General features: G+C 38.3%; 1 protein-coding gene across 1 annotated transcript in view; it reads right to left on the reverse strand.

Moving 5' to 3' along the window:
• Positions 1-14,887, reverse strand: part of Ance-3 (angiotensin-converting enzyme Ance-3) — a 171,737-nt gene that overhangs the window by 82,151 nt on the left and 74,699 nt on the right. The window contains exon 2 of the mRNA XM_081749285.1: positions 7,884-8,042. Coding sequence (XP_081605411.1) covers positions 7,884-8,042 — 159 coding nt within the window. The remainder of the gene's footprint in view (positions 1-7,883; positions 8,043-14,887) is intronic.

A 14,887-nucleotide genomic window follows, 5' to 3' on the forward strand; every position in this document is an offset into this window, starting at 1 on the left:
GATGCTAAACATACGTCAAAACGACTCTGCATAAGGTGGATAGTGTCTACTGTACCTTGGTATATAAAAGTGAATGTTTGTAGTTTTGTCTGAGCCTTTGTCTGTCCCGTATACAAATCCACCCCGCTTGGCATACTTCAAAGTGATTCTATCGAAGAAACTATAGTTTGGAAGAGATCGTAGGTTATATAAAACTTTTTGCTTCATATCCTAAGGGGGAAGAAGGGATGCCAAAGGGGAACCAACGGTTTCACAAATTTTCCATGTTAAGATGATGAAACCCGGTATGAAAACTCATTTCTACAAACAACTTGACATATACATAAGAACTTTCAATCTGAAAAAAAAAAAAAATATATATATATATATATATATATATATATATATATATATATATATATATATATATATATATATATATACCCTGGATTGGTGGTAAGGAGCTGATGTGTAAAAATAATCGAAAACTACCAATATTTGTGTCGAATTGATAGTTTTCGGGGTCGCTGAGATGAATAATTACTCTTCTGATGCAATCTAAGTTTCAAGATCAGCCCTCATTGGTGTGGGGTGCGAGTGAGGACGAAAAACAAAATGTGGAAAATGATCGAGATTAGTGTTGAATTATAGTTTTCGGAGTAGCTAAGCGGATTGGTGACAATCTCAATGATACTTAATTCCAAGATTAGACAAGAATTTTCATGTCAGCTGCACTGGAAATTGACAAGGGCAATGACAACGACGTTTCTCATGTTATTTATTTTACCAAATTCTTTATATTAGACAGACGGAACACTAAAGGCATTGCCTATTGTTATTTTTTCTACCCAAGGTTAGGTTAGGTTAGGTGTTGCCTTTCGTTATTTATTGTACTCAGCTTTTTCAAATATTGTGACAAACATTATTCTTCCCGTGCGACGCTAGGTATTTCAGCTAGTATTTCATAATCTGCGTGTGCCGCGACGCACTCAGCCAACTTCTGGTCATTCTCATTTATAAGACATCATTGCTGAATAACTAATAATGTCGGCAGCGCCAAACTACACACATTTACCAATAGTGACATGTTTTTCAAATGTAACTAAACCTTACATGTGAGGGAACCACCGAGAGTGGAGGTATGAACTCCCTTAAACTGCGTTTTTCGTGGTTTCGTGGCTGACTTACTGACCGACACAAATGTTTGGTATGTTTCCAACCAGCTAGAAATACGAAGTTTTGCAGATTGATAGAGCGTAACCTGCATACTTCAGAAAGTTTCAACATTTTGGATACCACAGTTAACAGAACCAAACAGCGCCATCAATCCCCCAGATTATACCCTGGTATAGGTCGAAATGATCTTCAACAAGGCATGACTGCTGACTATAATTCATAATGTCAGCAACATCAAATTACAGACAGTTACTGCAGTAGGTACGAATTAAGAGCGGAGCGATCACTTCCAGGGCTCTTCAACTATGACTCCTCAAGATTGTCAAAATCACTGAAAATGTATTTTTAATCCCCGAGAAAACATATACACTTGGTGTTTTTCCACCTCAAAGCTCACTTGTCATTAGTCAGGATTGAACTAGAGACCTGACGCCCACTCTACCAGTGAGTCTCCGTAGCCCTTCTGCCTACTAGTAATGCCATGCTCTACAAAACTACTAAACCTTAAGTGCGAGGTTCGTGGAAGGTTGAGATACCAGCTATTAATACCTCGAAGCTGCATTTTTTGTGTAAACTGTAGGCAAGATCGAAATAATCATTTTTAAGACATTATTGGTGACTAATGAAAAAAATTAACAACCGTAGAATATCTTTAGACTTTTTTCCAGACTCTACTAAAAAGAATTACGTTTACAACTAAATACAAGTACGAAATTTGGCACATTGGTTGCACATTTACATACCGAGGAAATTCCAGCATTTCGAGTACTACTGATAATGGGAAGGGGGAGGGGCACAGTGTCATCAACTTCTCAGAGTATGCCTTTAGTAAAATCGAAACAGAAACAAAAAAAAATTGAAACTAATTCCCACAAACATTATTTTTACTTTAAGGAGAAGTCAATACTCTTCAAATCATCAAAATATTAAAAATATACATAAATATAGTCTTGTGAAATAGGTATGTTTTGGCTGTCGTCTTCGAAGAAATGACGCCAAAATTTGAAGAAAAATAACAAAAATAAATAAATAAATAAATAATGTGGGGTATCAAAGTACAGGAAATTTACTGCTGAAACGCGTATGTGGTGTTGTTTGTTTGGGATGTCATCTTTTCTTAAACTATTTGCTGCAAAGTATATTGAAGCAGGCTTTATGATGTGCAACAACCAGTCAAATTAAATTTAGAAAAAATGTTGATATCCCAGCCAAAAACACTTCGTATCAAAAAGAAACCAAGTTCTAAACGAGTACAAAAATAAAGTTATTAATTCAGGTATGTTAAGTTATGATATTGATTCTGTCAAGTTCTTAAAATCAGATTTCCTCATTCAGGAAGTATTTGAAGAACTTGGTCAACCGGTCACATTATCAGTAGCCAGCTGGCCAAGTTCTTGAAGTACTTTCAGAATGAGGAAATTTATTTCGAGAACTTGACAAAAAGAATATCTTAGTCTACCTTGGCTGAAGAATTTGGCTGTATTGATAATTTTACTCTTTTTGTACTTGTTCCAAGCTTGTCTTCTTTTTTACTTAGAGTGTTTTGAATTGAGATTTAACATTTACAATTGCGATTTTTGCCAAACAGTATAGGAAATCGCTTTTCCAATTTTGAAGTGCTGGTAGGAATAGATTTTAATCAGGTTCGTAGACGTCCTCCAATTTTGTAAAATATACCATTGTTGTTTTTAATAAATTGTATTGGTTTGCCTGAAGTCCCCCCCTCTTTAGTCCTTCCTTTTAACCCTTTGTGTCCCATTAGAATAATGGGGTTAAGTTTAGAGTTACTGTTTACCCGCGGACATTAGGTCTCTCGACACTTCTGCGCATGACAGAAGTAGAACAGTCCACTACAAAAAATAGGTATGTGTAGGTACAGGCAACAAGTGTTCGTTTTCTCCTCTGGGAGCGACTCTGGGGGCGAGAGAAAGAAGGCTGGAAGTTTAAACATAGTTGCCAAGCTACATAAATTGGATCCAGATCAGCAGTACATTCTAGTCAGGCGATGATGTCACGCAGTGAATAGAGCGCGCGCATTTTAAATGCAGCCTAGCTTTGTGTTTCTAGGGGTTTCGATATTCGGTTGATTGCGCCAAATACTCGCGCGAGGACATAAGCTATTGTCTTTCTCTACAGTAGACACACGTTTTATGGTTGTGCAGTTTACTGTTTTTTCTAGTTCTTTCTCTTACCTGTTTCGTGTTTATGCTTGCGCTTGTGTGTTGTGTGTGTGTGTGTGTACGTGCGTTGTTTTGTGTATATTTTAATACGATGGAGCCAATACCGTCAACCAGTGCTGGCGTGAAGAAACACTTACGTAGTGCCGAGAAAAGACTAATCCATAATGTGGTGACATTTTGTGACAAAGAAGCGCTAGAAGACCGTCTTCTAATTCCCCTTTCTCAGGCTACCAAACGTGCAAGTGTAATTGCGAAAGTTTCAGAGTCAACTGTGAAAAGAATTCGTAGAGAAGCGAAAGGTGAAGATGTGCCGAAATTTCAATCGCCAAAAAAGCGCCAGAAAAAGGCCACTATCGAGAACATAGCTTTGGACGATTTTGATAGAGACGTTATAAGGAGAGTTATACATGAATTTTATGCGAACGAGAAAAAAGTTCCTACTATCCCCAAATTGCTTCCTGTGTTGCAAACACGTATTAATTTTCGTTGGCAACGCGAAACTTTAAGGAGAGTTTTACATGAAATCGGTTTTAGTTTCAAGAAGTGTCAGAACAAGCGAAAGTTTATAATGGAGCGGAGTGATATAGTGTTAGCTAGAACTCAATATTTGAGAACAGTACGACGTTACAGGAACGAAAAAAAGACCGATCGTATTTTTGGATGAATCGTGGATAGACAGCAACTTAACCTTCAGCAAATGTTGGCAAAGTGGTGAAGAACATGGAGTTGTGGAAACCGGAAATGCCTCGCGACGCATAATTATTTTATGCGCGGGGGGAGAAATGGGTTTTATACAGAATGCCAATTTAATGTACAAAGCCAATTCGACATCTGGCGATTATCATGGTCAGATGAATTCCACAATCTTCGAAAAGTGGACAAGAGAAAAACTTATTCCAAACCTTCCTGAACGTGCTGTGGTCGTTATTGACAATGCGCCATATCACTCAATACAATTAAACAAACCCCCAACATCATCTAACAAAAAGCAAGAGATCATGGATTGGCTTTCTGTAAACAACGTTCCTCATTCCCCAGACATGCGTAAAATTGAACTGCTAGACCTGGTGAAAAAGAACGCACCCACAACGAAGATATTCAAATTCGACATGATGCTCCAAGAGCATGGATTTATGGCTTTGAGATTACCCCCATACCATTGCGACATTAATGCCATTGAGTACGTTTGGGCAGATGTGAAAAGGTTTATCCGTGACCGAAATGTAACTGGAGATCTAGATATGATGACTCTGTTTAAGTACACTGAGCAGGCGATTAACAGTGTTACCGTGGAAGAGTGGAAAAAGCATTACTCTCATGTGGTGTCATTGGAAAATACGTATTGGGAGAGAGATGGAATCATTGAAGAAGTATGTGATCCTATAGTGATTAGTGTAAGTGCGAGTGATGATGATGATGGCAGTGATTATTCTGATGACAGTGATGAATGAACGGATCTAACCTAAGGTGAGCTGTTTAGTTTTATTTACTTATTTTGTTTAAAATGCTATTTCTTTATTTTGTTGTTTAACATTTTATTACTTATTTATTTATTTAGTTTACTTATTTTATTGCCTTCAGTTGTTACTACTGCGCACTGGAATGTGGGACAATGTAGCTAAAGGAATCTGCTATATCCTATTATTAAAGTACTATCACCGGTGGATGAATTGTTACGCTCGTTACCTTGCAATTAAGGGGTCTCAGGTTCGATTCCCGGTGGAGACTCAGGTGGCTCGGTCCCACGTTAAACTGTGAAATTTCATCTTGAGAGGACATCGCCAGCACATAGACATGAACAACAAACTAGCATCAGTTCTTCTTATCATGGCTCTTGGGCTCTCTTTTAGCAATTTAATGCGCGAATTAGTTGTTAGAAACCATTATATCTCCCCCCCCCCCATTGATGCACTCGAACAAAAATCATTCTACCACACATTTCACTACTACGGGTAATAATCACCGATTATCGTGCTTTCAGTGATGCAGGCCCACTTCGATTTCATTCTCATATTATTATTCATAAATGGGGGCGCGGTGGTAGAGCGTTCACCTCCGTTGCTTGGGGTCCCTGGTTCGATCTCAGCTCGCGACGTGTGGACCTTGTGTGAACAAACATCGTGCTCGTGGGTTTTCTCGGGGTTCTCCTGTTTCCTCCCACTTTCTTCATTCCACCATTTCATTCATTTCTCATCATCAGTCTCCTTTAGCCTAGCCGGCATAACCGTGGGACGTAAAATTTAAGATTTCATTTTTTTATTCATAAAATCTTATCAGCTATAGTTTTGGTGCCGGGTTGGTAACACTGTTCAAACAAACCACCCTCGCCAATAACCAATGCCTTCCTTCCTCTTCTTCTTTTACACTTCTTTCCTTTCATTAACATAGACTCTCCTTGGCACTCTGCCAACTGGAGGTCTCTGCCGAATGGGCGAACAGTACCCCTCCGTTTTTTTATATATAAAAATTAGGAAAATTTACAGGAGAAATGAGGTAAGAAATGATGATTTGGAGTTCTTATGTATGTTTAGGTGTGTAAGTTTGGCAGTAAAGTTAGGTTCAATACGAGAAAAGATATGTGGAAGTGGATACTATTTGTAAGCCGCGGAAGGTTCGATTATTCAGCAGCATGCGCATTTTATGTCGAAAACAGAACCCAACGAACCCCTGTAGCTTCTAACCCGTTCCTAGTACTACTTATACTACTACCACTACTTATACTATGAATCCGTATAGTAAAACTTCACGTTCTAATGTTTTTAGTGCTTTTTTGTAGGCATGAAACTGGAGAGACAACTCTAAACTTAAGCCGAATAATGCAAATACAGTTGAGAATTTTTTTAAATTTTCATAATTCCATGGTCTGTCCCATCGGTTCGAATGTAACCATGAAAGTGTTTAGTCTCAAAAACTGTATGCAGTTGGCAGGAATTTGGGACATTAAAAGAGTCATGTACAGGGTGTCCGAGAAGTCCTTCCTTGATTACAGAAATTGATAACTCAGGCTAGAAATAAGACAGAAATATGAAACTGGTGTTGAATTGTTTAAAAACTATAAAAGTTTTGGTCTGTGTTAGGTTTGTTCTGTTTTACCAAGTCTCAATTTTTTTTGTTTTAGGTTTGTAGTACGTAAGTAAGAAGCCCAAGAAGCCATGCCAACCAACCAGGAGAAGGCACAGTGTGTCCTGTGGTACCATGAGACACGATCACTAACCACGATGCAGAGACAGTTCCAGACAACATTTGGGAGGACTCCACCTGATGTCAAGAGCATTAAAGCCTGGTATGAGAAGTTCAAGAACACAGGGTCGGTTGCTGACCTTCCGAGGTCTGGTCGACCAAGAACCTCAGCAGACACGGTGGATGCTGTGCGGCAGTCTTTTCTGAGAAGTCCTAAGAAATCGGTGCGCAGGGCCTCACGTGAATTACAGATGCCAAAAAGCTCTATCCATGACATTTTACACAAACGTTTATTGTTTCGTGCTTACAAAGTGCAACTCGTTCAGGCCTTGTTGCCCGACGACGGTACACGTCGATATGTCTTTGCGGTCGAAATGCTATCACGTATTGAGGACGATAATGGTTATCTCAGACGAATTGCCTTTTCCGACGAAGCGACATTCTTTGTCAGTGGAGTAGTGAATCGCCATAATGTACGCATTTGGGGTTCAGAACCCCCCCAGGGAGGTCAGGGAGTTCACCAGAGTCGACGAATAACCACAGTCGTTGCATCGATCCCTCCAGTGATGTTGGCTAATGTGTGGATGGAAATTGAATATCGCCTAGATGTGCTACGTGCTACCAAGGGTGCTCATGTGGAAGTGTACTGATGTGACCAAAACTTTTATAGTTTGTAAACAATTCAACACCAGTTTCATATTTCTATCTTATTTCTAGCCTGAGTTATCAATTTCTGTAATCAGGGAAGGACTTCTCGGACACCCTGTATATATATAACAATCTTCATATTGATTTAAAAAATGGTAGTCTAAGGGTTAAACAAGTTTACCGATCACAGTCAAGGGCGCCCATCAGGGCGGGCAAGGTGGGGCGCTCGCCCCCTAAAGGAAACTGTACTTCAGAATATAGAAAATCCAATAGAATTTTTACATTAGTTACAGCAAAATTTGAAACTATTTTTGAAACGTCGCTTATACTTGCCCTCCCTTGGAAACCACAACATGGGCGCCCTTGATCACGGTAGTATAAATGTCTCTGTTTGTGACAATTTTGTTGATTTGCTCAGGGAATGAGAGCCAAATGAGTTTTACAACATTTATCTTTTTTAAAAAAATAATATGTATGAGCGAATTAATTTACCAAGTCTTATTATGGTTATTACGTTATAAAATCGAAATTGTTAGTTACTTACTTCAATTCGGTTTTAAATAAAGTGAACAAAAATCTTTATTTTGTTCATTTCTGAAGATTGGAACAGATGTTCAAAGATTTACAGTGGAAATAACATGAATGCAAAACAGGGTCATACAACAGTATAACAATTGTAGTTCGCCATTCGGCCTATTGATGGCAGCACATGCTACTTACTCTTTCCAGTTGGTCTTGAGGCAGCGCCGCTGGTCCAATGACGGAGAGAAAGCGAAGCTGGCGACGAATATTGAGATCCTGATACCGCTCTCTGTTGATATGCACAACGTTCTCCCATACAGCACGCTGGAAGTTGGCATACTCCAGCTGTGATTCCAACTGGAATAAAACAGAAAGAATAACACATCACTGTCATGTAAACTTCGAAGAAAAGATCATATTGAGCAAAATGTGAACATGAGACTGAATGTTTTGCAGCGATATGCAATTTTTTTTTTCAATATGTTATTTTCATTAATTTATTTCCCACATTCTTCCCATTAGTCTAAATCAGGGGTGCCCACAAGGGGGGGGGGCTACGACGCAAATTGCGTCATTGAAATATTTGAAGGGGTTAATATATATATATATATATATATATATATATATATATATATATATATATATATATGTTTGAGGGGGTGTAAAAATTAATCGAAAAGTTTTTTTTTTCATGGAAGAACACCTACGGATAGACAATTGAGGGGGGTGCGTCATGGACATGAGGGGGGGTGGGCACCACTGGTCTAAATGGCAGAGCTTCTAGCATTTAGGCTAAAGATGACGATGGAAAGTGAATTATAGTGGTGAAGCGAATATGCAGCAACAAATACTTATGCTGTAGGCGAATCTTGAAGGACACGGTGGCTCAGTGGTAGAGCGCTTACATCTGGTGCGTGTGGGTTCGATCCCTGTCCAAGTTTGTGGTGAACATCATCATGTCCGTGGGTTTTCTCGCGGTATTCCTGTTTCCTCTCACATTTCATTCCACCAATTTTCCAACATCATTTACTTGCCTTAATCATCGTCTTCCTTAGCCTAAAATGCGTAAACATGGGACGTTAAATTGAATTATTTCATTTCATTTTTTGTAGATGGATCTTTAAACAGTGTTTTGAGCGCAGCAGCGCACATTCCCTTCACCTTGCAAGTACTTGGGTGCAATCCCCTTAAATTTATTTATACCCCCCCCCCAAATAGTAGTGGAGACTTGAGTTGATTGTGGTAACTCCTTTTCCCTCACAATTAAAAAAAAAAAACAAGAAAAAAAAAACATAATGAGCTCCCTCACTGATTTACATGTCAAATATGTACTTCGTTTGGTAGCCTACCCCATATTTTTTAAACAGAATTAGTCCATAATCGCTTATGTCTGCCGCCACAATTTTGTCCCTCGAAAAATTATTTCACCCTCAAAAGTTACGTGGCGTAGCTTGCGCCCTAAAACCCACCTGGGAGGACCTTTGTTGGTACGAGCAAATTTCATTATTTTGGATTAAATCAATGATAGTCAGTCCCTAGCTTAGGCTATACTCGCGTAGCTTTTTTTTTTTTTTTTTTTTTTTTTTGTCAGATGAAACCTTGTTCCTTTTATTCGTTACCAAGCACAGAAGACGTTTATCTAGGGTAGACTTCGGAAAAAAATCCACGAAATTTTTGACAGCCATTTTCAGCGACAGTATAAAGAGCAGATGTATACGTATTTTTATCTATTTTCTTTACATGACTATCTTTGTGACTTAACTCTTGAACCGGCTGACCGATCTCGATTAAGGTTTTAACATATATGAGGTCCTGGCCTGGAATGCTTTTTATCATTTCACACTAAGGGCACAACGTAACGGAGGGGGATGGGAATATATATATTAGGGTGTCCCTTATTTTGGATAATTTCGTGTTGCGATACGCACTTCCCCCCCTCCAAATGTATTCTATGTGACCATAAACACGCATTAATGAAATAGCAGCTCTCTACGAAAACGTTAACCCGTACCTACTTGACGACAAAGTCATAAAATGGCGTTTCCACATTATAATTTAGAATTTGCAACCGTGATAACGGAGAAACTAAAAGAGACAGAGAAACGAAACTTTGCACGAAGCAACTAGAGAAAGAGCGACATATGCTCGTGTATTGACAAACAGCACTGGATGAACAATGTTGCCAACCCAAGACAAAGTTATGTTTTTGTAAATGAGTTGAGTGGAGTTGATTTTTAGTTTAGCGTCCCTTTCAGCAGCGAGGCTATATGAGACGTGGACCTACTGATTAACGTGGAATCCGAACCACATGAGCTCCCGCCGGGAATCGAACCTGGGTCTCTCACGCCAAAGGCGCGTACGCTAACCGCTTAGCCACGAGGGAGCTCGTTTTTGTAAATGGAATGACCTAAATTGAATATCATCATTGGAAGCAGCAATGGAAATAAAGCCAAAGGAGATTATAAAGGCAGATCAATGTTGCAAACTTTTCGATAAATAACGTGTAATATGTGTTGGCGCACACAGGGAGTGAGCTACTAACATTTTGTACACCTTAAATCAGATATTGACAAGAATTGTTTGCGTTGACTCTAAGTCTAGAAACATCCGCTGAACAGTGTTGCCATCAACAGAAGGGAGAAATTGAGTTTGAAAGAGATAAAATAACTCGGAAAAGGTCACTAGTGCTGTACGCTTTAAAACCTATAATGCAAGGCGGTAGAGCATGAGAAGTAGAACCGTAGTTATGTGAGATCAATAACTGACCGAGATATACGATATATTGTAAAAGCTGACAAGTAAGGTTTGTGAAAGGTGGTAACGCTGCACACCGGGTTGGAATCCCAACAATTTGGTTAAAATATGAAAACAGCTTTCAATTTGCATGGGTTTATGTACTCGTGGGCTTTTGAGAACGCTGATAATCATGATAAAATCAAGAGTAAAAAAGCCGCTGCTGTGCATCGTTGCTATCTTTTACAAACCTTAGTTCTCTGCTTTAACAAGATACCGAATTTATCTGTCAGTACGTGAGCTATCAATCTCACATAACCACGGCACTACTCCTCATGCTCTACCGCCTTGCATTACAGGTTTTAAAGCATACAGCACTAGTGACCGTTTCCGAGTTTTTGTGTTTTCCAAACTCAATTTTTCTCTTCTGTTGATGGCAACACTGTTCAGCGGATGCTTCTAGATTTAGAGTCAACGCAAACAAATTTTGCCAATATCTGATTTAAGGTGTACAAAATGTTAGTAGCTCACTCCCTGTGTGCGCCAACACATATTACACGTTATTTATCGAAAAGTTTGCAACACTGATCTGATTTTATAATCTCCTTTGGCTTTATTTCCATTGTTGCTTCCAATGATGATATTCAATTTAGGTCATTCCATTTACAAAAACACAACTTTGTCTTGAGTTGGCAACACTGTTCCTCCAGTGCTGTTTGTCAATACACGAACAGATGTCGCCCTTTCTCTAGTTGTTTCGTGCAAAGTTTCGTTTCTCTGTCTCCTTCAGTTTCTCCATTATCACGGTTGGAAATTCTAAATCTATATATATAAAAGAGAACGTACAAAATCCTGTCCGCTCATCACGCTAATACGGCTGAACCAATTTCTTTCATTTTTGGGGGGTTATTAGGATTTGGACCCTAGATGGTTTTTATCATATCACTTTAATTTTTAATTACCAGTGTCTTGAGATAATTGACCATTCAAGTGTCCATAACGTACAAATCCTTTGTTATTAGTTCATCATAGGTAAAAATAAACGTATTTATATGCAACCCGCATGACCGTGTCACTCGGCGGGTTAACATAAATGACAGGCGATATACAGCGGAAAATAGCTTGAATCTTCTGTTTAAAATTTTTTAATTGATTTGCTTATTTTTACAGACACTTTTACAATATGCCAGCACCGGGATGACCGCAGCGAAGCGGGGCGGGTTAACATAAATGACAGGCGATATAATGTTAAGATTTACTGCAATCTTCTATGGTTTTTATCATATCACTTGAAAGCGAAAAAGTAAAAATTATCTAAGTAACAAAGTTTATTGCGTTCCGGGGTGACCGCAGCGAAGCGGGGTGAACGCTGCTAGTTATATTATAATGTGGAAACGCCATTTCATGACTGTCGTCAAGTCGGCACGGGTTAACGTTCTCGTAGAGAGTTGCTATTTCACTAATGCGTGTTTATGGTCACATAGAATACATTTGGGGGGTGTGCGTATCGCAACACGAAATTACCCAAACTAAGGGACACCCTTATATATATATACAGAGTGTCCATAAGTCCTTTGCCACCCCTAAAACTCGGAAACGGTGAAATATATGTCAAAACGCAAAAACACATATTTCATCATTTCAAAAGTACCACGTATTGAGTGAAACAAAATTGCCCCAGGGTCTCTCGGAGAGTCCCAGAAGGGGTCCAACTCAAAATTTTCAAATGGTAAGGGGGGCCAAGTACCGTTTGAAAGCTATTGTTACAAGAAGGAAGACGGAACAGGTCTTAACCAACCCTGCTTGCAATGGCGGGGGGATTAAAATGTTAACACAGCCTTCATCGAAAAGTCCATGTCACTTCCAATGATCCGAAATGGTAAAACATAATATGTCAAAATGCTAAAAGGAGCGTTTCCTTATTTGTAAAGTACAGCTTTTCGATGTACAAATATTTGTCCCAGAATCCCTGCAGGTTCCCAAGTGGGGTTTAACTTAAAATTTGCGCATAGGAAATGGGTCAAGTACCATATTGTTTGAAAGTTATCGGTAAAAGAATGAACATAATACAAGTTCGGAACGGCTATGCAAACCGTGTTAGAAAGAACAGGGATTGGGTGAATTGAGAGATATGTAAACAGTCACATTTATTGAAAGGTTTAATTAACTGGATGCCATGTCTGGATTACTAATTGAGACAATACTATTTCAGGTAGAAGTGTGCCTGCTACTACTTCTGACGTTATTACTAATATTCCTATTACAAGTAGTAGTACTATTATTAGTATTACTACAATATGCTTTACAAGGCTGTGTTAACATTTTCAGTCCCCCGCCATTTCACACAGGGTTAGTATACCCACAAGACTTGTTCCATCTTCCTTCTTTTAACAATTTCTTTCAAACGGCCATTACAACTTTTGCGTTGATCCCCGTCTGGGACCCTATAAGGCACCCTGGGGCAACTTTGTTTCCCTCAATAGGTGGTACTTTTGAAATGATGAAATACATGTTTTTCAGTTTTGATATCTGTTGAGCCATTTTAGATTTCTAGAGGTGCCCAAAGACTTTTCAATGCAAACTGTATTAACATTTTGACCTGCCGCCATTTTGTACAGGTTTACCATAGAACATCGAAACTTATTCCATCGTCATTCTTTTGTAAATGGCTTTCAAACGATATACTACTTAACCCCCTTTCCATTTGAAAATTTTCAGTTGGGCCCCGTCTGGGACCTTCCGAAGGACCCTGGACTAACTTGGTTTCCTTCAATACGTGGTACTTTTGAAATGATGAAATACATGTTTTCTCGTTTTGACATATATTTTACCGTTTCCGAATTTTAGAGGTGGAAAAGACTTTATTGATACCCTGTATATATATATAACTTAACGATTGACCAGGAGACCGATCTTGATTAAAATTGGCACATAGATGAGGTTCGGGTCTGAGCTGCTTTTCATTTCACTTTGACGGTGCAACTTAGGGAAAGGGAGGAGGAAAGTTAGCGTCGAATCAATAGTTTTCGGGGCCGCTGAGACGAACACTGACACTTTCGATGCCTTTTAAATCCAAATTCATTCCTTTATGTTCAAAATGAAACGTATTCTCCCCTGTGAAGAACGAATATTCTCCTAGTGTTATATAAAATGTTGATTGTTTACGAAAATGTAAATATAGGTCTATTGTTTAAACTGTAGTAATAAAAATGTATATATAGTGTATGAGTATTAAATGTGTTTATTTATTGCGTCGGTATGATTGAAATATCCTTGCAAGGTCCTTCATTTAGTATAATTAATTTCCTGTCAAAATTAAATAAAACAGTTATTTGACATGAAAATTTATCGGAATGGAAAGTATTTGTTTATTTTAATTAGGTCCTTTGTTAAAAAAAAAAAAAAAAAAACTAAATTTTGAGTAGTTTTACGAGACCATAAGGAAAAAAAATTGATTTCTCTCTTTTGTTTCTGAGTGAAGATTGAATATAAGAACATGAAAGAGACACTAAAAAGAATTGCTGGGGGGCGGGGTTGTTCCAATTTGAGGGATTGTTAATGTGAATCTTTGTATTAGATGCCAAAAGCCTAGAGGGAAGTTAACGTCTACCGAAATAGGTCAGAAAAGTATGAGAGACCCAGTTGTCACTCGTCAAGATGATGTGTTCAAAAGACTTAAATTCATTCATGGGAGTGAGAACTTTTAAATATCATTGTGATAATAAGTGCTATAAAACATCTACCATGATTAAGACACTAGAAACATTAAAGAAGCAAAGGCAAGAAGGGACTGAACCATGTAAAGAAACAAAATGGGGTGGAAAGGAACGTGATGATTTCAAATTTAAACATGTCTCTAAAAGAGTATCAACATCTCGGTCATCTCCTAGAGAACTAATGTATTATATGTGAGAAGCAACAATATGACAAACGTAGTACCAAGTGTATTGGTTGTGTGAATCAAACTTGGCTAATAACTTTTTAGCAACTGCCAATTGTTTTAAAAATGAAGTGTATACGCGTATAGCAAACATTGACAGCAAGAAGAGACTTTAAGATTTACATTGTCATAAAGTATGTATGACGAAATATATTTCTAAGTTCAAAACAGAAGAGAGAATAAAATGCTATGACGTTACTGAAATCCGAAAATAATACCGAAAATATGACCTTATCCTCGACGCTAACAAAACATTGAAGCCAGTGATTGAACCTGGGTGTGGTTTTACTTTGACGGAAATACGTCATTTTATGGAATCCAAATATAATTCACTTAATGTTTATAACAATGAAGTGAAATTATTTCTAATTAAAGAATATGGTGATTCTGTAACATTCAGATCACCCGAAGAAATAAACGAGTCCCTTATGGCGTTCTCATCTTGACTCCTGAAATATAAGCCGGAAAAATTCGATCAACCAATGAAGCGAAAGCTACAGCTAAGATTCTTAGGGATGAAATATTAAAC

Source organism: Thermobia domestica, chromosome 2, assembly GCF_964235325.1.
Source record: "Thermobia domestica chromosome 2, izTheDome1.hap1.1, whole genome shotgun sequence".
NCBI lineage: Eukaryota > Metazoa > Arthropoda > Insecta > Zygentoma > Lepismatidae > Thermobia > Thermobia domestica.